The sequence below is a fragment of the Peromyscus maniculatus genome, chromosome 1, assembly GCF_049852395.1.
Source record: "Peromyscus maniculatus bairdii isolate BWxNUB_F1_BW_parent chromosome 1, HU_Pman_BW_mat_3.1, whole genome shotgun sequence".
Lineage (NCBI taxonomy): Eukaryota > Metazoa > Chordata > Mammalia > Rodentia > Cricetidae > Peromyscus > Peromyscus maniculatus.
The window spans coordinates 170,579,239-170,606,902 of NC_134852.1; the positions used below are offsets into that span (position 1 = coordinate 170,579,239).

At 38.7% G+C, this 27,664-nt stretch overlaps 1 protein-coding gene across 3 annotated transcripts in view; it reads left to right on the forward strand.

Moving 5' to 3' along the window:
* The window catches only part of Carnmt1 (carnosine N-methyltransferase 1), a 35,117-nt gene extending 12,395 nt beyond the window's left edge, over positions 1-22,722 (forward strand). For all 3 annotated transcript variants that reach the window (XM_016003886.3, XM_016003885.3, XM_076560989.1), the window contains exons 4-8: positions 7,093-7,233; positions 8,289-8,467; positions 10,317-10,430; positions 19,119-19,222; positions 19,930-22,722. In XM_016003886.3, coding sequence (XP_015859372.2) covers positions 7,093-7,233; positions 8,289-8,467; positions 10,317-10,430; positions 19,119-19,222; positions 19,930-20,031 — 640 coding nt within the window. In that variant the 3' untranslated portion in view covers positions 20,032-22,722. The remainder of the gene's footprint in view (positions 1-7,092; positions 7,234-8,288; positions 8,468-10,316; positions 10,431-19,118; positions 19,223-19,929) is intronic.
* The last annotated feature ends 4,942 nt before the right edge of the window (positions 22,723-27,664 follow it).

Below are 27,664 nucleotides of genomic sequence, written 5' to 3' on the forward strand. Positions count from 1 at the left end.
TCGGTGCCAGTCCTGGATCTTGCTCTGTAGACCAGGCTGGCCTCGAACTCATAGAGAACCTCCTGGCTCTGTCACTTCCCCATTGTGTCATGTTGTTTATTTTCAGAAGAAGAAACATAAAAGTCATGGTGTAAATGCTTGTGACTTTTTGACATTTTGGATTGTACTTTCTGAATAGCGTCTAGCTTTCTTGTAGTTTTTTGGGGGGTGATTTTCATATATACTATCATGCAAAAAATCTTTGTTCCCAACTTGAATGCCTTTTAACCCTTGTTTTTTGTTGTTAGGGGAAAAGCTTTCTCTTTTTCCCCACTGAGTATAATATTAACTGTGAGGTTTTTATAATTCCTTTTTTCTTGTTGAACAATTTCTATCTTTCTTAGAAAGGATGTTGGATATTGTTAAATATGTTTGGATTCTATTGAGCAACCTTGTTGAGGTTCCCCTGTCCCATTTTATTAAAGTCTCATTTTCTCGTGTTAAACCACCTTTGCCTTCTTGGGAGAAGTCACATTTGGTTATAGTAAATAGTTTCCTAAGCTTGTTATTGGGTTAGACTTGCTAACATTTTATTTGAGATTTCTATACTCATGCAATTGTAAGGGATAGTGGCTATAGTTTTCTTTTTCTTTTGCTAGTAAGCCTTGCCGTGTACCTGTGGGACATTGAGGTGATGACAGCTTGTTTTTTGTTCTTCTCTGGAAAATAGGAAGCAATTTTCAGTACTTGGAGTTGAAATACTACAAACTTCAGTCCTTAAAGGCTGCTGTATTCAGTCACAGCGCTACTACACATCTGTTTTTATGTGCTGCCCATGGACCCTAGAGCCCTGTGCTAAGGTTCTTCTCAATGGCAGTTCATGAAAGATTCCATAGCTATTAGAATAATGAGCTAATTTCTTATATTAACTTTTTATAAATGCTTTAAGTTTATAAACTTTTATGAACATCATTACTTCTTTTTTGTTTGTTTGGTTTTTTGTTTGTTTGTTTGTTTTTTGAGACAGGTTTTCTCAGTGTAGTTTTGGTGCCTGTCCTGGATCTTGCTCTGTACACCAGACTTGTCTTAAACTCACAGAGATCCTCCTGCCTCTGCCTCTGCCTCTGCCTCTCTGCCTCTCTGCCTCTCTGCCTCTCTGCCTCTCTGCCTCTCTGCCTCTCTGCCTCTCTGCCTCTCTGCCTCTCTGCCTCTCTGCCTCTCTGCCTCTCTGCCTCTCTGCCTCTGCCTCTGCCTCTGCCTCTGCCTCTGCGTGCTGGAATTAAGAGCGTGCATCACCACCGCCTGGCAAATATCATTACTTCTGTAGGGATATTATTTATTTTAAAGTTTCTAGTTTTTATTCTCTCTGAATGTCATTGGTCCTTTGCTCAATAAAGTACTAGATAATGGCTTCTTTAAAGTGTATGTATCCCTGAAAATTCAAAGTATCTTTGTTTCTGAAAGTAGATTGCAAAGTGAGGCTCTTTAACATTGAGTATACCAAATTTTGAATGAATTCCAAAGGCTAAAAGGTCAGATGCTTATGTCAACATAATTTCAGGTATTTATAATTTTATTCATATTCTTGAATAATATATGCCATTGTGTTTAATCAGCCTTTCAATACTAGCCTATCCAAAAAAAGCATGTCATTATTAAAGGCACTTGGTGAGCTTGCACAATCACTGCTGTTTTACAGTTACTTTTCTGCTGTGATAGTGTAAGTAGGTAAATGGTTCTCGTAAATTACTTTACAAGTAAAAGAATAATAAAAGGCATTTTTCAGTAGGTGAAGATTTCAGCGTTGAGGATTCAGAAGGATGTGACTCTCCTGTCACTGCTCTCTAGTCACCCACTTTCCATTTCTGAAAATAGCGAATGTCACAGGCGGGATAAGGACACACACACACTCATAAACCTTAAATGAAATATACACGGCGGGGGTGTTTATTCCCCCAGTCTTAGAGCTGATGGGAAAATTAGATATTTCCTTCTATATTATTTTGTCTTGTTTTATTTAGATTAGTTGCCTTACTATAGATAAAGAAAGTTAAACAGTAAGGTCACACATATATCGAAGTCCTAGCTTTCCCATAAAATGTAAACTCCCAGAGGGCCGAGGCAGGATTATGGTAAATCTGAGGCCGGCTTGTGTTGCATAGCAATACCCTGTCTCAGAGGAAGAAAAGGGCCTGCATGAGGCACATTAGTTATAGCCCAGAATTAGTTCTAGAGAAAGCCTTGTCTGGGTCTCAGATGGTACCACAGCAGGCATAGGAACTTAACGTCCTTATTTATACTTGAACTGGATTTGACACAGTTTCAAATGCTTGTCCTTACTGAGATTTCAGTGATGGCCATTCTGAGATGTCTATGAAAGATAGCATATTTAACAAGTATGCATAGAACTATCTGGACTCGATCATTAAAATGTTCTATTGTAAATATGTTTATTTTACCTGTTTGTCCATGTTTGGAAATAATGTGCTTGAGTTTTTAAGTACAAAATTTGAAGGTACAGATTGGCTTCTGCAAGGGTCTGTTTGCTGATGAGGAAACGTTTTCTACATTTTCCCAAATGCCAGATCACTGGTCTCTGCTTTGGTTTTAACCTATGGTGCTATTGTGAACAGTTGAACATTGAAGTTAGCAAACAGCACTCTTTGTTTTTGTTTTATTTACATTTAAAATCCAAGCTTAGCCTGGCATTGGTGGCACATACCTTTAATCCTAGCACTTGGGGAGGCAGAGGCAGGTGGATATCTGTGAGTTTGAGGCCAGCCTGGTCTACAGAGTGAGGTCCAGGACATCCAGGGCTACACAGAGAAACACTGTCTTAAAAAAACAAAACAGCCGGGCAGTGGTGGCACACGCCTTTAATCCCAGCACTCCGGAGGCAGAGGCAGGTAGATCTCTGTGAGTTCGAGGCCAGCCTGGTCTACAGATCAAGATCCAGGAAAGGCGCAAAGCTACACAGAGAAACCCTAACTCGAAAAAACCAAAAAAAAAAAAAAAACCAAAAAAAAAAAAACCAACCAAGCAAAAAACAAACAAATCCAAGCCTAGCTGAATATGGTGGCTCTTACAATCAGCAATCCAGGTATTCAGGAGGGAGAGGCAGGAGGAGCACCAAGTTCAAGGCCACTGTGTGACTCAAGTGAGCTTGAGGTCTGAACTGTTTTCTTAAATATGAGCACAAGGATAGTGTAATGCTTAACATTTGATAGAATAGTATGTATTGAAATTTTCATCCAAATAAACAAACAAACAATAAAGGAAGAAGAACAAAACAGATCTTCAATTTCCCTGAGTGTCTGCTGGTTCAGTGCTATAAAGTACAGAGATATTGAAGGAAAGAGACATTTGAGCCTGTCTTAAAGGCTCCCAGTTTTTATCATAAGAACAATTAAGTTGCTTTTGTTACTGTTTTAAGTTTTTAATTGATTAGCCTATTTTAAGACAATTTGGGGTGATGTTTGTTTAGAGTATGTTGGTACTCACTATACTCCAAAAAGACGTTGACAGGCAGAGTTGAAAATGAATCTTTCTCATAATTTTTAGGAAAAATACTGTTTTAAAGAAGCATTTTTCTATTTATAGTAAAATAAAGGTTTTAATTATATTTATGAAGGGATTTGTTAGCTTAAGGGAATCCATTTTAAAGAGGAAATATAGAATGCCAGATGCAGTTGTGTAGAGCGAAGAACATTTTCTCTTATTCTGAAAACAGGTATGTGTTTTAGACTTCATTCAGATCAGAATTTCAAATGTTTATACCTCAATGGTAAGCTGTCCAAGATTAATAATTCAAAAGAAAATGGCATAAAAGGAATATAAGACAATCTTACAAGAAAATCAAATCTAAAAATCTGTTAAGAAGCCATTTTTCATACAATGTACTGCAAAATTTAAAAATTAGGGACCAGTGAAGATGTGGAGAAACATGTTTCTCATGTAAGAAAAAAAATTAGTAAAAATATTACGGAGAAAAAATTTTTTATGGAGGACAATTTTGTAGTTTTTGTCAAAATATTTCTTAGAGTTCAATTTTGTTGAATCTTATTTACAGATATACTTCTGAATGTGGAAATTATTCTAATATTGTAATACTAAAATATTAGAAGTAATGTAGATGCCTGTAATTGGGTTATTTATTTATTTATTTATTTAGGTTTTTCCAGACAGGGTTTCTCTGTGTAGCCTTGACTGTCCTGGTCCTGGTATAATGTGTCTTAATGATTAATTTGTATAGACCACTGTTCAGAATTTTTGGACATATGCAGGCTGTAAATATAAGGTCCATATGTAATTTTAAATGCTTTGAAGAATAGTGGAAATAAGGAAACTATAAACTAAATTTCTAGAATATTTCTACCACCAGGGGTCAGCCAAGTGTCACTCTGATGATACCACAAAACAAAGTATAGTGTGTTAGAGTTTGCTGATTGGTAAAGGAAAGGTCCAATTAATGAAAGCTCTGTCACAAACATTTACTGTCAGTAAAAAAGTAGCCTAGTTTGCTTGTGTCTGTTTAGTCTTGTCCTTATAAGTCCACCTCTTCTTCACTCCTGTCTTGAATGAACTGCTGAGACTTTTTCCTCCTGTGTTAGGGTCACATTTGTAGTAAATGCACCTTACTAACTTGGTCAACTTGCTACTTTTTTGCTGAGAATCTCAAGCTGGCAACATTTGATTATGTGGCCACATTTTATATATCTATCTGTTCCTAGTTTTTAAAGTTTTAAAATCACCACGTCTGTATTTTAAATTTGTTTCTCTTCTCCATGAAAATAAAAAATGCTCGAGACTTCTTAAAGATTTAAATCAGCATGTATACCTTTGGAGGAAACATCTAGTTAATATTACACATTTAGGAAATGTGTAATATTTGTTTTGTTCTTGATCAGTCATATTTTTATTCTACCAACTTTGTGTTAAAGCCCTTTGAAAACACCTTTTTGTCATAATACAAATAGTGTGAAGACCTGGAATATCTGCTAACTTGTGAGGTAGGGGCTTGATGTACCCCTGTGTTTTGTGTCTTGGTACCTTTTAATAGTAGTATACACACTTAAAATGCACTAAGTTCATAGTTCTGGTTAGGAAAATTTTGATAAAAGCAATCATAAAGCTAATCTTCCATAAATTACCAAATTGTTCTTGTTGGGTTTTATTTTGTTTCTTTAAAGATAGAGTTTTCATTGTGTAGTTCTGGTTGGCTTGGAACTTGCTGCATAGCCAAGGGTGGCCTCGAATTCACAGCAATCTGCCTGCCTCTGTCTCCTGAGTGCTGGGATTGAAGTTGTGTGCCCATTCCTGGCAAGTGTATTAGTCAAACATATGTTCCCTAAATTGATATATAAAACCAAATTACCTTGGGCTGCTTCCTTTGGGACTACATTTGTAGAGTGAATTTTCAAATGTCTATAAATTTATGTATGTGTATATGTACATGTATGTGGGTACACGTGTGTGGAGGCCAGAGGGAACATTGGATGTCTTGCTCAGTTGTTCTTCATTTTACTTCTTTAGATAGGGTCTCTCACTGGACCCGGAGCTCACTAATTCAGCTAGGTAGCTTGGCCAACAAGCCCTAGGGATCCTCTTGTCTCTGCCTTCCTGGGCTGGGATTACCTGGCTGTTTGGAGATGCAATTCAAGTCCTCAGGCTTGCATGGCAAGCACTTTACAGACTGAGCCATTTCCCTGGCCCCCACTTTCTTTTTTTGTTTTAAAATGGAGTATGTAAAGATTGCTTTATAGAATACAATGCTAGCAAAAATGCCCTATTGCTTTCTGAGAGTGCAAGACCTCAGGGAACAGGTAGTTTATAAGATTTGAATGGTTTGAAATAGAATTGGATTTGTGAACCAAATTTTGGAAACATAATAGTTAAATTCTTTTTTTTATAAAAACAATACTAACTGGTTACACACATTTTCCTTTGGTTCCCTATACAAATGTCATTTTCCCCACATTTAAAAAAAAGTTATGTGTATGTGCATGTGTGTTCCCATGTGTATACCAATGCATGCACATGGGCGCATATGTGGAGGTCAGGGGATAGCCCAAAAGGGTTGACTCTCTCCTACTGTGTTGGTCCCAGGGATTGAGCTCAAGTTGTCAGCCTTAGTCACAGCTGCTTTTACCCACTGAGCAATCTTGCTGACCCTATAATTTGACTTGTCAGGGTTCCTGAGAAAAGTTCCCTGCTGCCTGCTTTTTTTCCCCCCTAAAACTTATTGCAATTTAAAAGCAGACTAGCAGAACTTAGAGAAAAGGAGCATGTAACGGCAGTGTGATGGGATAAATAGGACCCCTGGTCTGGTGCCATATATTTGTCATGAATGCTTGTCTAGAAGTACTTGAAATGGGAGCTGTGTTTGAGGCCAGTCTGGGGCAACTTAATGAAACCCTTTTGAAAAGAAGGCAGCTGCCCATTTTCTCCAAGAGAATATCCATCCCTCTACTCCTTCCTCTCTCTCTTGGGAGAGAGGTAGGGGCAACGGAAACAGTTGTCTCCCAAGCTGCTCTGGAATTTACAGTGAGGACCAGCTAGTCTCAAACTCAGTGGCAGTCCTTTGAGCCTCCCAGTCATGGAATTGCAGGTATGAGTTACTGTGCCCAGAACTGCTTTTTCTTTTTTGTACCTGAGATCTATAAAATTTTAGAGATAGGCTTTATACGTTAAAATCTAAATATAGTTCATTTATTTGGTTCTGTAAATCATTGTGTTATATGAGCTTAGAAGTGTCTTCTGCCTCATGACAAACTAATTGTTCAAATGTCCCATATGTAATTTGGGGATCACTTTGGGAAAATTATCTTCCCAGAAACGGGAATGACTGTAAGTCTTTAGATACAGTGTGATTCTATTTTTTTTAAAGTTTTTTTTTTTTTTTTTGGTCACTTGATAATGTGATAATTCCTTCTATCTCTTGTTTTTATTGACATTTAGAAATACTTCAGTTTTAAGAAGTCAAGAGTCTAAGTTAGCTTATGCTTATTGAATAATTCAGTACATTTTTAGTTAATGTGGATTTTGTCTTTTTTTCTTTCTTAATTTTTTTTTCCTCTTTGAGGGGCTGGATATAATTGCCTTGTTTCATTTCAGGGATCCTTCTAAAGTAAATATTCTGGTACCTGGTGCTGGACTAGGAAGATTGGCCTGGGAAATAGCTATGCTAGGTTATGCTTGTCAAGGAAATGAATGGAGTTTTTTTATGCTCTTTTCTTCCAACTTTGTACTCAACAGGTATTTAATTTACTTTTTGCTGGAAATAGTAAATTCTCAAAATCAAATTGCTTTACCTATTTTTGAACAATTCTGAATTAGAAGAAAAGTATATAGTACTTGACTGATACAGATCATATTTACATTAAATTCATAATGTTTATACCGATTGCCACTGTAGCCAGTGTTAATTAACTAACAGTGTTGACACAGGGCAAGCAAATAGCCATTTAAAAAGTAATTGGGCATTCCATGAATATAGGAAAGGGTTTTTTCTCATTGTTTTTTTAAGCTTTTTCACCTTTTGTTTCTTGGTGAAGAGTTTATGGTAGCAATTGTAACTATTTTCCCTGACTTTGCAGTAAGTGGCCATACATGTTCATATGACTGATTTGGAATGAGACCTGAGAACTTGTGTCCTCTACCAGAAAAAAAGAGTGACTATTTTTTAAGTCAGGAGGTACAGGGGACAGTGTGTTAGAGACAGAGAATTAGCTGCCTGTTTCAATAGCACGTCACTGGTAACGTATTCAGTTCTTCAGTGCAGTGCTGTCATTGGTGGCAGTATGAGTTGCTGGTGAGATGGGGGAAGAAGAAGGCTACGTGTAGAATGGTAAAAGTAGGCAACAAGTCTAGTTTCCTTGTTTTTACTCAAATGTGAGGTTCAGGAATACATTTTTGCTGGATGTGGTGGCACAGGCCTCTTATCTCAGCTTTTGTGGGGTGAAAATAGGAGGATCAAGAATTCAATGTCATCCTCAGTTACACAGTGAGTTCAAGGCCAGGCTGGGCTACATAAGACCCTGTCTCAAAAACCAACAAAATTTTAGTAATTTTTTATAAATCCAAATGAATAGCACATGTGAGTCTCTGAATTTGTTTCTTTTAATCCACAGTTGTTCATCTACATGTATACACAGCTTCAGATAACTGAATTTGCAGTATAGATTGACACTTTTCAAGTCTAATAAGTTACATGTGAAAACCTTCAATCAATAGATATTTTAGTGCTTAAAGTAGGTTCTTTTTTGGTAAAATGTGTAGTTAACATTGAACCTTATGCTCATATTTTACAGATGTTCTGAAATTAACAAATATAAACTTTATCCCTGGATCCATCAGTTTAGCAATAATCGGAGATCAGCTGATCAGATTCGACCCATTTTTTTCCCTGATGTTGACCCCCACAGTCTTCCTCCAGGTTCTAACTTTTCGATGACAGCAGGAGACTTTCAGGAGATTTACTCAGAATGCAGTAAGTTCAAAGCAAGTATTTAAAGTTCTTATCTGTTATTCTAAATGATGACCCAGTGTTATAACCGTTTGTTTCAATGACAGAATATAAGGTGTGCAGTGTCAGTGACAACAGAGTATTTTCAAGGTTGTGTAAAAGGCAGTGACAGGAAATGTAAAGAAATATATGTACATTCAAGAGATGTTGGCTCTGTTACTAAAAGATAACTTTTAAAGAGTTCAAATATGTGCCGATTGCAGTAAGGACGGAAATAAAATAGTGTGGGAATGCAGCTTTCTTGTAAAGAGGATGTGACTTGATGGACAGAGACGAATAGTTATTTGAGGTACAAAGACACCAAAGAATAAGGTCATCGCGGACTGCAGCAGGGTCAGATTGGCAAGGAAAGAAGTTTTATGGGAGATATGTCTTAAAAAGTAAGTTAGCTTTGGTTGTAGAAGACTTGTGTCAGGTTGGAAGTTAGATTTAAGATTTTTAGAGACATTGGAGGGAGGCAGTAATGGACAAGGGAGGAGTGTAAATGGGCAGTAACAGGAAGAAGGAAAACAACTCTGCACAGCAGCAAGAGCATTCTTTCAAGAAAGATCTGTTTGCTGCCTGTTAAATGCCAAGTGCATTCTAGAAATTCAAAACACAGCAGTTAGTGGGACAAAGTCCCTAGGCACAGGGGACTTATAACTCTGGAAGAGACAGAGAGGCCATAACATACAGAATTGTTTGGAAGAAAATAAAGTCCAAGAGTAGAAACTAAGAAGGAAATTGTCACATGTTTAGGGATGGCAAGGGGGTTAGGAAGAGCGCTTGGCTGTGTTCAGCAGGGGCTGTGGTGAAGTGAGTAAGGGGATGGGGGAGATAAAAGGGCATAGGGTTGGTTGGTTAGGCCAACTCAAAGCAAGAAGTTTGAATTGTACTCTGAGAGGACAGGAAGCCTCCGGAAGACAGCTTGGAGCAAGGGTAGCAACAAAGAAAGATGTATCAACCTGCATTCTGAAGTTAGAAAGGAACAACTGGGAGAGGTTAAGCTGTTGGGTAAATAAATGTTAAGGAACAAGATCTCAGACCAGTGAAATAGTGGAAAGCATCATGATGCAACTAAGAATCATTTTCCTCTGACTGGGACTAGAAGAGGACGCAGGTGATCCCTTTTGGGCCAGGCACTTTTACCACATCAGGATTAGAGTAGACACTACATCTTGAATCTGGTCCCTACCTCTGCCTGGCAACAGCTTCCAAGAGCTAAACAGTTTTTTTGGGGGTGGGGTGGGGGGCACCTTTGCCTGTGTTTTCTCCAGCCAACTTCTCCCTGATGATTATCAAGTAATAGTAGGTATTTGGGTATTTTAATGTCATCATTTCTCAAATTGGCAAGAAAGGCCTACCTAAAACCTGCCAGAACCAGTCGTTAATACTGGTTTGAATCGGAACTCAAAAATTAAGGTGACTATTTTGTTTTTAACAGATTTTAGATGAGAACTAGGTTAGCCCAGTCACAGCACTTTCCTAGCTCAAGACCCTAGGTTTAGTTTCAAGCATCACAGAAGTAAACATAGTAAACTAAAGGCTAGCAGTTGAGGAGATGCTAAGCAACTCGTTAACAGTATCATTTGTTAATACGTATTGATGTGTTAATAACGAATGATTTCCAAATTGACTACTGTATTTACTATACTATTATCATCTTGATTATAGTGTTGATCAGAATAGTACAGTGTCTGCATCCTTTCAGTTAAATGAAATCTTAATATTCTGTAAGAGTTAGTTGGCAAGCTTAATAGATAGGTAAAAGAAAAAAAAAAAAAAACCCAAAAAACAAAAGAACCGATGCAGTGGTCTGATTTCTGTTGATTAGATACCTGGGACTGTATTGCCACATGCTTCTTCATAGATACAGCTCACAATGTAATTGATTATATCGATACCATATGGAGAATACTCAAGCCAGGTGGAATTTGGATAAACCTTGGTAAGTGCTTTAATGTTCATTAACATTTTATACATCAGTCTGAGGATTAGAGTTCTTTTCCATTTGGTAGTGGCACAGTACCAGATGCTTGTGAACGTAGAATTATGCTGTATTATCTGTTAGACCACATTCAAGTGGGTGGTAACTCCTGAAAGCAGAGGCAGTCCAAGCATTGGGATGTCCCTCTTAGGGCAGCCTATGGGTCTTAACTGGGGCTCATACTAAGTTTAACCTGCTGATTCGGTACTTAGTCCCTTGTACTCTTCCCCAACTCCGTGCATGCAGTGGCATTTCATTCTGTTAAGAGAAGAGTGTTTTCAGAGACTGAAGAAGCAAGCATGGGGCCTGCACGGGTCTGCACCAGGTTTTGCGGATATGTCATGGCTGTTAGCTTGATATTCTTATGCGAGTCCTAACAGTGGGAACGTGTGTATCTCTGACTGTTTTGCCTGCTCTTGAGACTCTTTTCCTCCTATTGGGTTGCTTTGTCGAGCCTCAATATGGGGGCTTTCATCTTGTCTTATTGTATCTTGTTTTGTCCTGTTTTCCTGTCATCTCTTGGAGAGGGACAGAGGAAATGGAGGGGGAGTAGATCTGGGGGGAGGGTAAAAGTGGGGGGAGCTAGGAGGAGTGGAGGGAAGGGAAACTGGTTGGGATGTATTGTATGAGAGAAGAATCTATCAAAGGAAAAAAACGTTCACAAGGAAAAGAAGAGAATGTTTTTATTGTTTTAAATCTTTGGAGGGGGGATTTTACCTTCGTCATGGAATTTTCCTCTCCAGTAGATGAGATAGTTTTTCTAACTACCATGAGTTTAAGAAGCAATAGAAATACAATTTTATATATGCAAAAAATCCTTTGTACTTTGAGCCTATTGCTTGATACTAGAAATAAAACTGTGAGTATGACTTGTTCCTTTATCAAGAATCTAAAGGGAATTGCCTATTTTATCATCTTAAAGGTAGAGGGAATATGGTGAAATGTCCATTTAAGTGTGCCCTATGTTTAGAACATTAACCATGCTTAGAAGATGAGACTTTCATGATGAAGACTCTACCACAGAAGAGGACCGATACATAAAGACCTAGTTTATTGCTGAGCTTCTGTCAATTACTATGTAATGATTTTATTTTTACTGGAAATTGTTTTATCAGGACCAAGACTAGAAGTAGTAAGTCTTCCCATTCTCTCTCCAGAATTTTGTAAGATTAGATGAGAACAGCTGTAAAATGCCATCATCTTAAGAATCAAATATCTCAAACCTTAGGACTTTAAAAGTAAATGCTTTGGGAAAGTTGGCTCAAGGAATGATTGAAGGACACTACTGAGAATCTATGTGTTCCCTGTGATTTAGGGCATCCTTATAAATACTTTAAATTTATAACAGCCCTATCCTGTTTGTGGTCCTAGGGGTCATAGTAGGGTCTTGTGCATCTAGACAAGTGCTCTTTCCACTGAGCTACTTCGTCAGCCTCTCAGGGCAATCCTAATGAAAAGGCTCTATTTACTAATAGTGGAAGAACATGAGTCCTGGTTAAATAACTACCAGAAAGGTCCTGGAGTGTACTTGTGGTGAGAAACAGGCTCATAGCCTGACATAGTCACTTTGTGCTTAGCATTAACATGACACTATATATACAAAATTGAAGGTTTGGACACTAGTTAATGAGTTAGGATAAGGTTTGTTGTCCTTGTAAGGTACTTTATTTAACTGATAAAAGCAACTTTGTGCATGAACACTTGTTTTATTAATATTTTATTAAGTTATATAACAAATGCCTGAAACAAAGTTGGCTCTTCTAAGCAGGGAGGCTGTTAGCTAAAAGTAGTTATGCTACAGTATGTCTTCAGTGTCATGGACGACAGATGTCATGGATCAGGTAGCTTACAAGGACAGTTAGACCTGCCAGTCATCTAGCCACAGGCTTTCCAAACAATCGGAGGAATTACAATAATGGAAAAACCTACCTTAGCTGAATACTTCATAAATAGAGTGTTTTGCATGTATAAGTTAAAGAATATTAAAAATAATAATCGGGGCTGGAAAAATGGCTCTGCAGTTCAGAGTGCATGCTATTCTTGCAGAGGATCAGAGTTCATTTCCCAGCACTCACATTAGGTGGCTACCTGTAACAACACCTGTAACCCCAGCTCCAGATGCCTCTAGCCTCCATAGGCACCAGCATTCAGGCACCAGCATCCACATACCTGTACATGTACACATAATTAAAGGCAAAATCTTTAAAAATAATAATCTAATTTTCCTTAAATATGGGTGTATCCTTGATAAAATCAGTGTTCTTTACTTTTTGTACCATGTGCTGTTTCTTTACTCTGTTCGTTCCTTCTACCCAATTGCATGTTTCCCCTATTGCTTTTAATTCTCTGTCAGTATTTCTGATTCAAATAATGCTCTTGTGTTCCAAGCCAGTTTTGTCTTTCATGGATTAAAAAAAAATTTAGATATCTCAAGATGATTCTGGTGCCTCCCTGATACCTTTCTAGACCTGGATCTGCTCAAACTCCCTCACCAAATATTGGGAGAAAGTCTTTGATCTTTTGATTAGGCTGGGCTGCTAAAACAATGCCTAACAGATTGTATAAACAGCAGACATTTATTCTGTCATAGTTGTGGAGATGGTATTCCAAGGATAAGGGGTCAGCCAGGTTGATGTCTGGAGAAGGCTCTCTTGTGTTGCAGTCATAGATTGCACATAGCTGCTGTCCCAATTAGAGTTTCTACTGCTATGATGAAACACTATGACCAAAAGCAAATGGGAAAAAGGGCCTTATTTAGCTTTATATTTCTATATTGCCGTTCATCATTGGAGGAAGTCAGGGCAGGAGCTGATGCAGAGGCAATGGAGGGGTGATGCTTACTGGCTTGCTTTCTTATAGAACCCAGGACCACCAGCCCAGGGATGGCACTACTCTCAATGTGCTGGTCCTTCCCCCATCAATCACTAATTAAGAAAATGCCCAACAGCAGTGGTTCCCAACCTTCCTAATGCTGCTATCCTTTTATACAGTTCCTCATGTTGTGGTGACCCCCAGCCATTAAGTTATTTTTGTTGCTACTTCATAATTGTAATTTTGCTGCTGAATGGTGTCTCTGGTCCTAAGACTTCAGAAATCTGTGTTTTCCCATGGTGGTGACCCACAGGTTGAGAACCACTGCTCTACAGGCTTGCATACAGCTGGATCTTAGAGGCATTTTCTCAGTTGAGGCTCCCTCCTTTTTGGTGACTATGGCTTGTGTCAAGTTGACATAAAATTAGCTAGCACAGCTGCTTTCTTGATGCTGTGCATTTACCTGACTCTGGTAAGTAAGGCTGTGGGGCTGAGAGGAGAGAGCCAGAGGACAAGCATTTGACAAGGTGTTTTACATGAAGAGACTAATTCTGCCAGGTCTTGACCCCATTTTTATGCTCTTATTAACCATAATTGTTTCCTGTTTCCTGATAGACCCCAACTTGAAATGCAGCTGAACTCAACACTAAGGCTGTCACACACCAACTGGGAAGGGGAGACATGGGGCCCAGACATTCAGTCCACATCTCCACCTCCTCCCTCTTCAGAGTTGAGCTGAAAGCTGAACTTCTTAAAGTTCCTTAGTACCTCTGACTTTATCCTTGTTTCTTAACTGTGGCCCTACTATCATTTGGGGTAGGGTTATTTATTCTTCAGGGATGGTGGCAGGGGGTCTGCTCTATATATTACAGGGTTGTTAATGGCATCCTTGGCTTTTGCTTACCAGATTCCAGTAGTATCCCCCCAGTATGCTAAGTAAAAATCATCCTCAGACATTGAAAATGTTCCTTAGCAAGGCAGAATTGTTCCCAGTTGAGAACCATTGCTATAACTTCATCATTGCTTCCCTGGAGTAAGATGTAGTAGTCCTTAGGGTATCTGAAACTTCATCTCCCTTTCATCCCCCATCAGCAGGGTTACCTTTTCGACATGCAGATCTGTGCCCTTCAGTCTCCTTACATAAAATTGTATAGCTTTTTTTTTTTTTTTTTTTGGTTTTTCGAGACAGGGTTTCTCTGTGTAGCTTTGCGCCTTTCCTGGAGCTCACTTGGTTAGCTTTTTTGATTATTTGAACCTCTTCAAGGTTATATGCAGTGCCTCTAGTGATCTGGCTTCTTAATGGCTTTGCATCCTCCCCCAGTTCCTGCCCCTTTCCCCTTTTTTCCATCTCTGAGTTGTATGACAATAAGGCTCTAATGCCTCCTAGTCACTGAGTGTGGACCCTGGCAAATAGTGGGTCTTGACTGACTGCCATGTTTGTGGATGAATGTATTCAAGATTTGCAAGAAGGGACAAAGTCAGACAGGGAGATTGGCTGCCTACAGACTCGATACGATGGCATCTGTACGAGTAAAAGACATCCCTATGGTTTGGATGTCAGCCATATGGATCTAGAGGCTTAGTTTTCTTTGTGCACTAAGAATGTATCAGCCCCCTTAGTGGGTTTTACTATGTGATCATAGAGACTAGAATCAATATTTTCATGTGTAAGAGTTGCAACTGCCAGCAATCTTCTGGTTCTGACATTGAAGCAAAATTAGTGAACAGCTCCCCAAATTGCGTCAAGTCAGAGTTGTAAGGATCTGTAACTTACAAAACCCTTAAAGGGAAAGTTAAGACACTTTTTATAACCCTCCTTAGGTTAGGGAAAGCCAGTGACTTGTTACTATAACTGTTAAGTCTATGTTAAATGTAGCCTTTATCCAGTTTTTCTGGCCCTATCATCTATGAATGCTTTGTATTTTCTTAAAAGGCAAGGGGGAAAAATATGAGTAAGTGATAGATATGGGGAGTATATGTGGCCCACAAAGCCTAAAGTATTTGCTAATATTATATATTTGTTAAATTATATTTTCTATCAGAGAAAAATAATTAGATAAGGGCTAACACTAAAAGTCAGTTAATGAACAGGTATGCCCAATAATTTTAGACTGGACCTGTCTCCTAACAGCAAGAAATGGATAAGTAGTTTTAAGACTTCCACAGTAAGTACATTCCTTAGAAAGACGCTAAAGTGTATATGTAATTCTTGTTACCGTGTGTCAAGGAAACCCTCAAGGAGATACAGTACACTAGTGAGAGTCTGTGGATGGATTAGAGGTGCTTTCACTTTCTTTTGATGCTGCTTCATGTTGCCTTATCTTTCTATTATGAGCTTACTCTATATTTTATGACCAAGGAAAATACATCTTTGTTTTTTCTCTTAATATGAAGAGAGATGATAATTGAAAACAAACAAAACAAAACAAAACAAAACAAAACAAAAAACCTGGCAACTGCTGTCTGGGGTTCTGTAACTCCAGTTTCCCCTATATGATATTCCCAGAATATCATATAAACAGAACCATACAGTGTAGTACTTTATGTATCTGGCTTCCATTGTCTAGCATGATGCTTTAAGACTCACTTAGGTTGCTGCATAACCAGTGTGATGTTCCCTTTTATTGCTGAGTCATACGTCACTGGATGGGTGGGTGATATTTTATCAGTTCTCAATGGATGGACATTTGATTTTTTTTGCCAGACTATGCTGGTTAGGAATAAAGTTGCTATGGATACTTGGCACAGAATCTTAAATGTGGCTACAAGATTTCATTTCTCTTGGGTTAGCACCCAGTAAAGAAATTTCTTAGTTATATATGATGAGTGCAGAGCAAATTTTGCCAGAAACTACTGATCTGTTTTTCAGAGTGACAGTACCATTCATCTCACCCCGATAAAGTTTTGAGACAATACTCTTCATGCAGTTATGAGTGAAAATCTATACAGATCTTTCCTAACTTGAAAGTCTAAATTGCTCAAAAATCTAAAATCTTGATATGCTAAGTAGCAAGTTCAATATATGATCTCATCCAATAGATCACAGGGTGTGTACATGCACTAAAAATACTGTGCAAAATTAGTGTGTTAGAGTTTAGGGTTATAGCCCATTGGTAGAGCCTTACTATAAGCAAAGCTCTTGGTAATCCATACTGTCCAGACAGACTATTAGGTTATGTGATTAAGTATATATCAAACAAACTAGTGTTGTGGTTTGACTCAGTCCCCTTTTCTGTCTCCTTTTGTATATGTAAATATTCTAAAATCTAAAGCACCTGAACTCAAGCACTTAGGATACGGGATCTTCCATCTCTAACTCTTTTGGCAATTTGAACCAAGTCAGTAAAAATATTTGTTGTCTCAAATGTCTTTGTGTAAGGGAAGATCTGAAATATGTGGAGATATCTGTCAAAGCACAATTTATAACAAAAGGCTACAGAGCGTATTCACACCACAGTTCTTGTCTTGACTGGTAATGTTATAAACATTTAAGTTAGACAGTTAGCATTTACTAGTCATTTTGGTAGACTTAAACTTAAAGACATCTTTGGGCTAGTGAGATGGTTATGTGGACAGGAATGCTTCCTATGCAAGCATGAGAACCTGAATTTGATTCCTAGCACCCACCTACAAAGTCAGATATTCAGCCTGGAGACATAGCTTAACGGTTAAGAGCACTTGCTGCTCTTCTGGTGAACCATAGTACATTTCTCAGACCCATGTTACATGGCTCACAACAGCCTGTAATTCAAGCACTGGGTGAATCTGATGCCTTCTTCAGGCCTCTGCAGGTAACTATACAAACGTGGCATACACTCAACACAGACACATAAATAAAATAAAAACAAATCTTATAAAATGAAAAGCCAGATGTTGCCATGAATATGCCTGAAACCCCAGCACTGTTGGAGACAGAGATAAGAGAGAGGATCACTGGGGCTTGCTGGCATACATGGTGCCAGGTTCAGTGAGAGACCTTGTCTCAAAGAAATAAGGTGAAGAATGATAGAGAGGGATATCTAGTGTCATCCTCTGACCTTTACACGCGTGTGCATATACTACACTCATATGTGTCATATTGCTTGATGCTTAGTTTGCAGATATGAGGATGCTGACATTTACCTGAAAGTAGTGTGTGATGCAACACTACAGTAAATAAGTTCTAAAGGACGTTGTACTATGAAGGGTTTATAGTCATTCACACAGGGAAGCCAAGGCAGTTCCTTATATACCTTTCTCCACCCAGCCATTACTTTCTTCTTAGTGCTGGGATCAAAGGTGTGTATGCTTCCCAATCAAAAGCATGAGATTTCAAGTGCTGGGATTAAAGGCATATGATTCCCAAGTATTAAGATTAAAGGTGTCTGCCACCACTGCCTGGCTCTGTTTCTCTCCTAGACTGAGTCAATCTCATGTAGTCCAGGGTGGCTTTGAACTCAGAGATCCAGATGGATCTCTGCCTCCCGAGTGCTAGGATTAAAGGTGTGTGCCACCACTGCCTGGCCTCTATGTTTAGTCTAGTGGCTTGTTCTGTTCTCTGAATCTGCAGGCAAGTTATATTAGGGTACATAATATATCAGCATAGCTAAAGTTTGAGTTTGAGGGATAGGGCTTTATAGGCTTTTGAGATCAAACATGGAAGTGGAAAGACAATTACATATGACTTATTGGGAGGAGTGTATACCTACAAAATTGATTTTCAGATGCTCTTAAAACAATAGAGCAAAGGGGTTGTAGAGATGGCACAGTGGTTAAGAGAATTTGCTGCTCTTGCAGAGGACCCAGATTTAGTACCAGCACCCACACAGTGGTGGCTCACAACCTTCTGTAACTACAGTTCCAGGAGGTCTTGATGTCAACTTCTGCCTTCCACATGGTACATACACATACTTGCAGGTGAAACATTCATGCACATAAAATAAACATTTATATAAAAGTGGAACAAGCATAAAATAAGCTTCAAAGGCTGTAAAGATTGCTCTGAGGCTCTGCACTCTATACAAAGGCTTTGATATAGTTTAGGACTGAACAGATGGCCAGAAACTGGCCAGTAAGAGTAGGGTTTTTGTTTGGTTTTTTGGTGTTTTCGAGACAGGGTTTCTCTGTGTAGCTTTGTGCCTTTCCTGGATCTCGCTCTGTAGACCAGGCTGGCCTCAAACTCACAGAGGTCCACCTGCCTCTGCCTCCCAAGTGCTGGGATTAAAGGCGTGTGCCACCACCACCCGGCAAGAGTAGGTTTTTAAAGAAGAACACTGTTATTTTGAAGGGTATGCTAACATATAAACTATATTCATGGTCATTTACTTTAGTGGTTTAGGTAGGGTAAAAATAAAAGAGGGGCCAGCATGACTAGATTCCTGGCATTTAAGAAGTTGAGGCAGGAAGATTTAAGTGTTCAAAACCTCCTGGGCTACATTGAAAAACCCTACCTAGAAACTAAAAGAGAAGAAAATGTTTACCCACAGGGTCACAGGATGGCAAAGCCTCTTAGGAGCCAAAACTGTCTCAGCTGTTACTTTTATCTCTCTTCTTGCCTTTTTTCATCATCTCAGTTTGTTGTCTGCGGAGTGTAAATGGCTGGCTCTATGTAGGATTGATGGTGAGCTCAGTCAAAGGTAGAGACGAGACTATAAGAGGAGTCTGAGGGTACAGCTGTGATGTGATGTTGTCTTGGCTGAAACTGCAGAAGTCTGGATGACTGCCCTCAGCAAATGTAGTAGACCTTTTCATTTTTCCCTTATTTCCTACTCAACTAGTACATCTAGTACATGCAGTGTCCGAAGCTGTCAGTGTATGCTTGTGTTCATGTAACTCACTCATAGTATCTTCAAACCATAGGTCCTCTACTGTACCATTTTGAAAATCTGGCCAATGAACTGTCTATAGAATTGAGCTATGAGGATATTAAAAATGTTGTTCTTCAGTATGGATTCCAGCTGGAGGTAAGAATGGAAAGAAACAGGGCCAGAGTTTAGCTTGCAAAGCCTTTCAACAGGAATACAGGCATTATAGCAGTTACTAACTTTACTTATTCACTTTTCTTTTTCTCAATTCAGATAGAAAAGGTATTATTACACAGCTTTCTTAATTGTAAAATTTGGAACAATATGTATGTAAAGGGAAAACTATAATTTTTGTTGAAATAGACCTTCAATAAATGGTAGCTGATAATGGCCTGGGTAATCTCTTACTGACTGGTACTGAGTAGACTAGGCTCTGGAGAAGGCAGATGATGGGAAGGCAGGCATCAAAGAAACAGTTCTCTCTTGTTTTCTACCTCCTGGCCTTTCTCCTCTCTCCACCCCCTTATTAAATAAGACTTTACGGTACTTTGGCTGTTGAGTTGGTTATTTATTTATTTAGGACTGTTCCACTCATTTACAAAAGAATGGATTTATTCTTAAGAGTAAAGACAAGCAATGCATTTATAGCTCTTCATAGTTAAGATTGCCTGAATTTGAATCCATTTTTAACCAAGTGTTAGTGGTGTGATACTGAACTTACATAACCTGTTACTTTGTAAGTGGGATGATGGCTGTTATCAGTCTATTGTTTAAATATAATTAGGATAGTGCCTGCCATTACTAACTTCTTATTTGTTAATAGTGTTGCCATCATGATCTTATTTTGATTTTTGTTTGTATTACAGGTGGAAAAAGAATCTGTATTGTCAACATATACTGTGAATGATCTCTCTATGATGAAATACTACTATGAATGTGTTTTGTTCGTGGTCCGGAAACCACAGTAATGGTCTTGAGTGATATTACCTAGAAAAAAGTTTAATATGAACAAATGCTGAAATAAACAACTCACAGTCAACTATCAGTGACAACAGGACACAACCTCAAATCAGTGGTGCCTTCTTATTCCTAACAAAATTTAGAAATAGTGTCTATTTTCTTAATATCTATTGCCTTTTTCAGAAATATACTATACCATGCAGATTCATACTGCACAAGAAAAAAAAAATGGAGAAAATATCTCCCATGCAGATATATAATGGAGGAAATATCTTCAAGTACTTTTTTCTTTGAAGCCCAGAATTGTCTTTCTTTAAGAAAATAAACCTAAACTCCAGTCTTCGTGAAGCTGTTGCAAGTCTGACATATTAATGACTGATAATGCTAAAGTCCATACTAATCTCCTTTTTGGGTTTTACATTACCTGTGTTATTTTTAGAAGAGTCTAAGGATCCTCTGTCATATTAAGCATCTGGAACTGGAACTTTGTTCTCATTGGACCTACGTAATCTATACTTAAAGAATTTTGAAACTGTTCTTTCAATAGTTTGATTCAAATTTGGGACTTTTTTTTTTCCTTACCTCAGCTGAATTTAGAGAGGCATCAGATATGTCTTCTATGGAGTATTTATTCAGTTGTATCACAGGTGAAAATTCAATGAAATACATCAACAGAGAAATTCAGTCTTTATCCATGCTAAACTGAATCTTATAGAAACTCCTGGATCCCTTTAAAATGTATAAGATATAAACATTCAGAGACACAAAAGTTTTTTCTTTCTTTCTTTTTTTTTAAGCAGTGTTAAGTAACTGAGAAAATAAGAATAAAATCTGCCCATCTGAAACATAACTTCAAATTAGAAATGAGTTATAAAGTTTGTCAGTGTAATGTTTACTATGATGTCTTTTATTAAGTATGTGGCTTATGAAAGCGAGCACTTTTTTTTTTTTTTTAGTTAAAGTGTACTTTAGTAAAAACTGTCATGATAGAATTAACATGAGAAGTTTGAGTGTGAAATTCAGGGATAAGTTAATGCCCATGGTCTGTGTCTTCAATATCCTAGGCAGCAGCTATTCATGGAATTTCAGATTAATAACAGTTTTGTCCCCCGATAGAGTTGGAGTTTAAACAGTGTGTGTGCTGCTTTAATTTTCTACCTCTAGGGAGGCCTGTTTGGGAGGGAGTTGTTGCTGTTAATTTTAACGTTGGTTATTCCGTTTCCATTAGCTAGGAAAGCAAAGATGATTGATACTTTAATTTCTACAAGAAAAGAAAGCTCTTGCTGAATATTTCACAGATGGTTGTGACCTCTGTGACATTTGGATTAGATGGATTTAATATATGCTGGTGGTTGAACTGCCATGTTGCCATGCTTTAATAGGAAGCCTTACTGTATGTCTTCAGGCCTTTGTGTTGCTTAGGTTGGGGAGTCTGTAGGATCTGCTCTTTCTGGTTGGGGGAGTTCTACACAGTATGGGATCTTTTCTCATCTGCCCTCCCCGATGCAGTACATGACTCCATGGAGTGAATTTTACTTCGGCTATGTAAATACAGTCTACTTACCTTTTAAAATTATTTTTTGTTCTTCCAGTGTTCAGTACTTCATAAGTGTTCATTTGGTAAAGAAATTCTCATCATTACTTACTATTTGCAAAGGTGAAAAAATCTCCGAGAATTATTTTTTCTTTTTTTTGGTTTTTTCGAGACAGGGTTTCTCTGCGTAGCTTTGCGCCTTTCCTGGAGCTCACTTGGTAGCCCAGGCTGGCCTCGAACTCACAGAGATCCGCCTGGCTCTGCCTCCCGAGTGCTGGGATTAAAGGCGTGCGCCACCACTGCCCGGCGAGAATTATTTTTTTAACGAAAAAAAATTTAAAGAAATGTATTTTAAAAGACATTGAAGAGCAAGGAATGCATGTTTTTGTTTTTGTTTTTGTTTTTGTTGTTATTTAGGAATGCTTTTTATTCATTTTGTAGTATTTTTTTATAGCCTGGTTTTGTTTTTCTTACAAAGACAAGAACGGACTGACACCACTGGGTTGGTTTTGTTACCTAAAGTTTTTTCTTTTCTATCATGTTTTACTCTTTAATAATGCTACTTACATTTCTAAATTATATATTTTACCTAACTCTCAAATCAGTTATTTCATTTATTTTTAGTTTTTCTCATATCATGAATGTTTTAAAAATATTCCTTATAAATTTGCATCGTTCTTTTCTCTTGTGGCTTTTGAAGTTAATATATTCTAAATGTGGAAATGTGGTATAAATCAATAATAGAAGTGTCACTGGAGGAGCTTAGTTTTGTATTTTTTTATATTTAGGTCTACTGAAGTGTGTAAGCCTTAAGTTTTAAGTTCTTTTTCTTAAATTCGCTCTATACACAAATGTTTTCATCTTCATAAGGTGATCATGTGCTTGCTGTTTTTAAATTTCGACTTTCTGAGGTGGTGCAAATTTAGGTTCTGATCAATGAGCAAGATAGGGCATATAAAATATACAGGGAAGCTGCAGAAATCACAGTATGAAATAATCAAGTTTGAGAACTGTAAAGTATATGGTATTTATATGTAATTCACATTCTAAACATTGCCAGAAGGTTGAATTGGAAGCTTCATGTCTGCATGAAATTTCCTATATTTTTAATGTGTATATGGACTTAATTTTTCTTAAATATTAAAGTCTGCCAATTGCTATAACAGTTTTTGTTGGTTGTTTCCCTCTGTGTAATGATGGCTGTAGTGGAAATATTATTTAATCACATTCTTTTCAACTCTTTGTTATCCTAATTTTTGTATGCTTTTAGAAAGTTAGTAATAGTGAGTATTTGACCTTTGAGTTTGCCAAGGTGAGTAGTAGTTACTTTCTTCACGTTGTTTCATTCATGTTTGCTATAATGAACTGTGAATCCCCCAAGGAAAAGGATTAGTCTTGACAAAGGCTAATTGCAAAAAAAAAAAGTTCCAGGATGAGCATTTTTATCATCTGGGTTCATTTTCCTGAACTCTTCCTTATCGGATGGGGGTGGGGGGGGTGGGGAGCAGTCTCTGAGGACTTTTGGCAGAGGCCTCCACAGGTGCCTTAGCAGAAGCCTACTGGGGAGGACTTCACACTTTATTGTGACTTGGTATTTTCTCCACTCCTGGTCCTTTCTGTCCTCTGTACTATCAATTTTCTGTTACTATGACAACATGCCTTTAAAAAGGATGGTGGGTTTATTGTTTTGTCTCACAGTTTCTCTCCATGCTTACTTCACTGTTTGTTTGTTTGTTTGTTTGTTTTTTGTTTTTGTGTGTGCCGGGGAGTAAGGAGCAGAGTGGAGTGAAGCTGCTCACCACATGGCAGCTGAGAAGCAGAGGAAGCATGAGATTAGAAGGGCCAGGGAGAGAAATAGTCCCAGAGGCATGCTCTGATAGAGGTATATCCACCTCATAGATTTCATCTCCTAATACTCCATCCAAGTATGAAGTCATCAAAGAAATAATCCATTCGTGAGGTCAGAGCCTTCACTGCTAAACAATCATCAAGGATCAAGCCTTTAACATATGTGCTACTGAGGGACCTTTTATTCTCCATCCCTACAGCATTTGCCCATCCACAATATTGCAGATGTCTTTTCAGGGCTCCCTGAGTGGTGAAGACCTATCTGTTAATGTACCTGACCTCGGTGCACTGTTTCAGGAGGGTGGAAAGAGAAATTGATCCCTTTTCTGGCTTAGTATATGTATGATGGTTCTCTAGAGTCACAGAACTTACAGCATGAATACATATATTTATTCACCCAGGAGGCTGGGTGTCTCAGCTTGTCTTCTGTATATGCTGAAATCATGAAGTAGGCTCCAGTGCCAGTGAAGGAATGGATATTCTGATAAGGTGAGGGCAAACAGGCAAAAGAATGAATAACCTTACTTCTTCCATTGTCCTTAGGCTTCCAGCAGAAGGTGTGGCTTAGATTAAAGATGTGCCTTCCCACCTCAAGGTCTGGATCTCAGGTGTGCCCTCCATTTCTGGGCTGTAATTCCTTCCAGATACAGTCAAGTTGACAGTCAAGAATAGCCATCCCAGTCTCTTACTCCATTTCAGCCTGTAATTGAAACCTTGACAGCTACTGTCTTAGGGTTTGTGTTGCTGTGCAAAAACAGAACAAAAGCAGCTTGAGGAGGAAAGGGTTTATTTCAGCTTACAGAGTCCAACAGCACAGTAGATCACTGCAGGAAGTCAGGGCAGGAACTCAAACAGGGCAGGAACCTGGTAGCAGGATCTGATGCAGGTGCCTTGGAGGACTGATCTTACTTGGCTTGCTCCTTACAGCTTGCTCAGCCTGCTTGCCTGTACATCACAGGACCACCTGCCCATGGGTGGCACAGCCCACAGTGGGCTGGGCCCTCCCACATCAAGAAAATGCACCACAGGCATAGTGGGGAAGGGGTGGGGTGTGTGCTCATTGATGTTCCCTCTTTCAGAAATGACTTAGCTTGTGATACAACTGCCTGGCATGGTTACTTTCATTTTTGCTTCTTGTTTAAATCTGCTGTTCTAACACTGGTAAGCTCGTCTCTGGCCCTAGTTCCGATCCTCCAGGACCCTTTGCTTTCTGTCCACACACATGCCATCCTGTTTCACATAGGATCAAACTGTGACTGTTGTAACAGCCTTTCAGAGAAAGAATATTTATAGAAATAACAAAAATATCTAATACCCAGCAAATAAAGTTCCCAATATGTGGCCAATCAAAAATTGTTAAGAGCACATACTATTCTTGGAGAGGACCCAAGTTCAATTCCAAGCGCCCATGTCAGGCTCCCTGTAAGTCTAGATCCAGGGGATTTGACAGCACTTACGGGCTCACAGGTGCACATAGCCACACACAGACCAATGCATATACATAATTAGAAGGAATCTTTTTAATTGCTATGTGGGTCAGAGTAGGAAATGGACCAAGAGCAGTGAAATGAGACCAGCCCCAAACTAACACTGATTATAAAATTAGCAGAGAACAGTTAAAACTGCAATCATATATGTTCAGACATTATCAGATACATGAGAAGAATAACAATGGTCCAACTTGAATTTGTAAAGGTGAAAAGTGTGTATTATGGGATGGAAAACAGGCCCTCCGAAACCGTGGCAGTGAGGAGAGAAAGCTATAGTGGCTTTTCAGGTAGGCGGGTTTATGTTCTCTTTGACCTTGGGGATGTTTCACACTTGCTGTGACTTCTGCTGAGGATCACTCCCACTCATGTGACTTTCCCTTCACTCTCCTTGGGCCTTTACCAATCAAAATAGAGGTCCTTTTTGCCCACTAACTCCTCTCTGCCTTTATTTTCAATCACCTTTATTTGACAGCCTTATTTAATACCTCTCTCCCTCAATACAAGCTTCACTGAGAGGTGAAGGGCAGGTGTAGGCGAAATTCTAAACAGTCTTAGTAAGAAACACAGAGCCAAATACAGAGGAAATAGCCAAAGAGATCAGAGCAGTAGCCACGGCTAGCTTTAGCTTACCACCAGAAGTAGCTTCCCCAGAGAGAGAGACCTCTTCCTGCCTGACTTGTGTTTTTAATTGCCTTTCTGTTCTGCCTTCTCATTGGCTCTAAACCCAACCACACGACTTCCTCATCACTGCCTGTCTATACAGACCTCCAGGTACTGGGATTAAAGGTTCGTGTTTAAAAAAAAAAAAAAAAAGGTTCGTGTTACCACACTTGGCTGTGTTGGCTGTGTCCTTGACCACACGGGGACTCTGCCTGCCATGTGATCGGATTAAGGGCATGTGCTACCACCACTGCCTGACTCTGCTTATGGCTCACTTTGACCTCTGATCTCCAGGCAACTTTGTTAACATACAAATAAAATCACATTTCAGCACAAATAAAATATCACCATATATAAATTAAATATCTACACTGAGTGGCTGCGGGCCCGAGTGGGACTGGAGATAACTCTAGCAACAGGCAGGGGTTATTTAACATGGTCCATAGCAGAGTGAACTGTGAATAAATACAAGATTATGAGGACATACAGCTATACTTCTGGTATGAGTCCTGGGGGGATGAATGATAGTATTTAGGAAACAGTGGAATGCAGTAATGACATGCCCATGAAACAACTAAGTAGAAATGATGGTCACTATTTCAACAAATTCTAACCACCCAATATATGCCACACACTTGATTATATCAGTGAAAATACAAGGAGCCTGATGCCACAGAAGCTATATATCCATGAAGTCTCATGAACATAACTGCCTAAACATGAACTGAACAAGAACAACACCACGACATGTTAACATGGGAGGGGGAAAGTTCACAAGGCCTCAACCCTAAAAAAAAAAAAAAAAAAAAACTACAGGCAACTAAGGAATGTTGAGATCAGGAAAATAGTCTTCCCCGGGGAAGAACACACCAGTTGGTTACACAATACCAAATGATACTGTACAAGCATACATACATACATGTATAAATAACATACAGGCTGAGCAGATTTACTTATATATTTAGGAATATACACAGACATAAAACAGCCATGAATTTGAAAGACTAAGGGGAAAGAGGACAAGAAAGAGAGGAAGTAATATAATTTCAAAAACTAAAAACACCACAACTCTTTTAAAGAGCCCTAATTACCAGAAACTCATTTCTAGTGTGGGAGACAGGAGTAGCAAGTGTGAGCTGCACTTTTCAATATGGTGACCAGAGTTGGATACATTGAGAAGTTGACCAGGATTCGATGCTCAGGGGAGGATTACCTGTTCAATTGGTAATGGGTTTCAACATCTTAAAAACGGGTATTTGTACAAGGTCTGCAAAACAAAACATAAAAGCCAACCATTTAAAACTACTTTGTAAGGTTCTTGGAAGTCTGCAACAGACATGCTTAATGATAAGCAGAATCAAGCCATGTGCAGAGGCTCCTGCTGTTAGCTCCAGCAGTGGGAAAAGCAGAGGTAGAAGGACTAATCGCCTGAATCCAGGGCCTGGCGGACAGTCTGCATGAAATAGTGAAACTCGCAAACAAAACAAAACAAAAAAATTCTTAAGAATGTATTCCTTCTTTACCAATAAAACGAGGGAGAGGGGTTATTAAAAACCAACGTCTGGTTCATTACTGAAAAGATAAACCAGGATACATTTTATTTTTGTTACATCTGTTCACTGTGTGTAAACTTGCCAGCCACACTGTGGAGCTCAGTGTCAGGGGACTACTTCTCAGTGGGTTTTTCCTACCATATACAGGCCCAAGGCCTGAACTCAGGTTGCCAGTGGTGGCATGCACCGTAACCTGCTGAGCTACCTGGCCAGCCCCAGACTGCATTTTATACCAAACTATGGGAGAGGCAGAATTGGTAGAAGACACTATTGGGCCAGTACAAAAACAGGCTGTGCGTGGGTTTATGTTATACACAAGCAATACAAAGTTTAAACGCAGACTCTGAAAATCAGTTCAAGATGAATATTAACCTTAGGGGAACCATTGAATATTAATGCAGAGAGGTGCAGCTAAAGTGCCAAGGGGTTGAAATGAAATTAAAAATAGCTTGTTATTTAATATAAGTCAGGAAAAAAATAAAAGAAAAATTCAGAAGCATTTTAAACTTCAAGAACAATGAAAACAACATACCAGAAATTGCAGACTGTAGCTGAA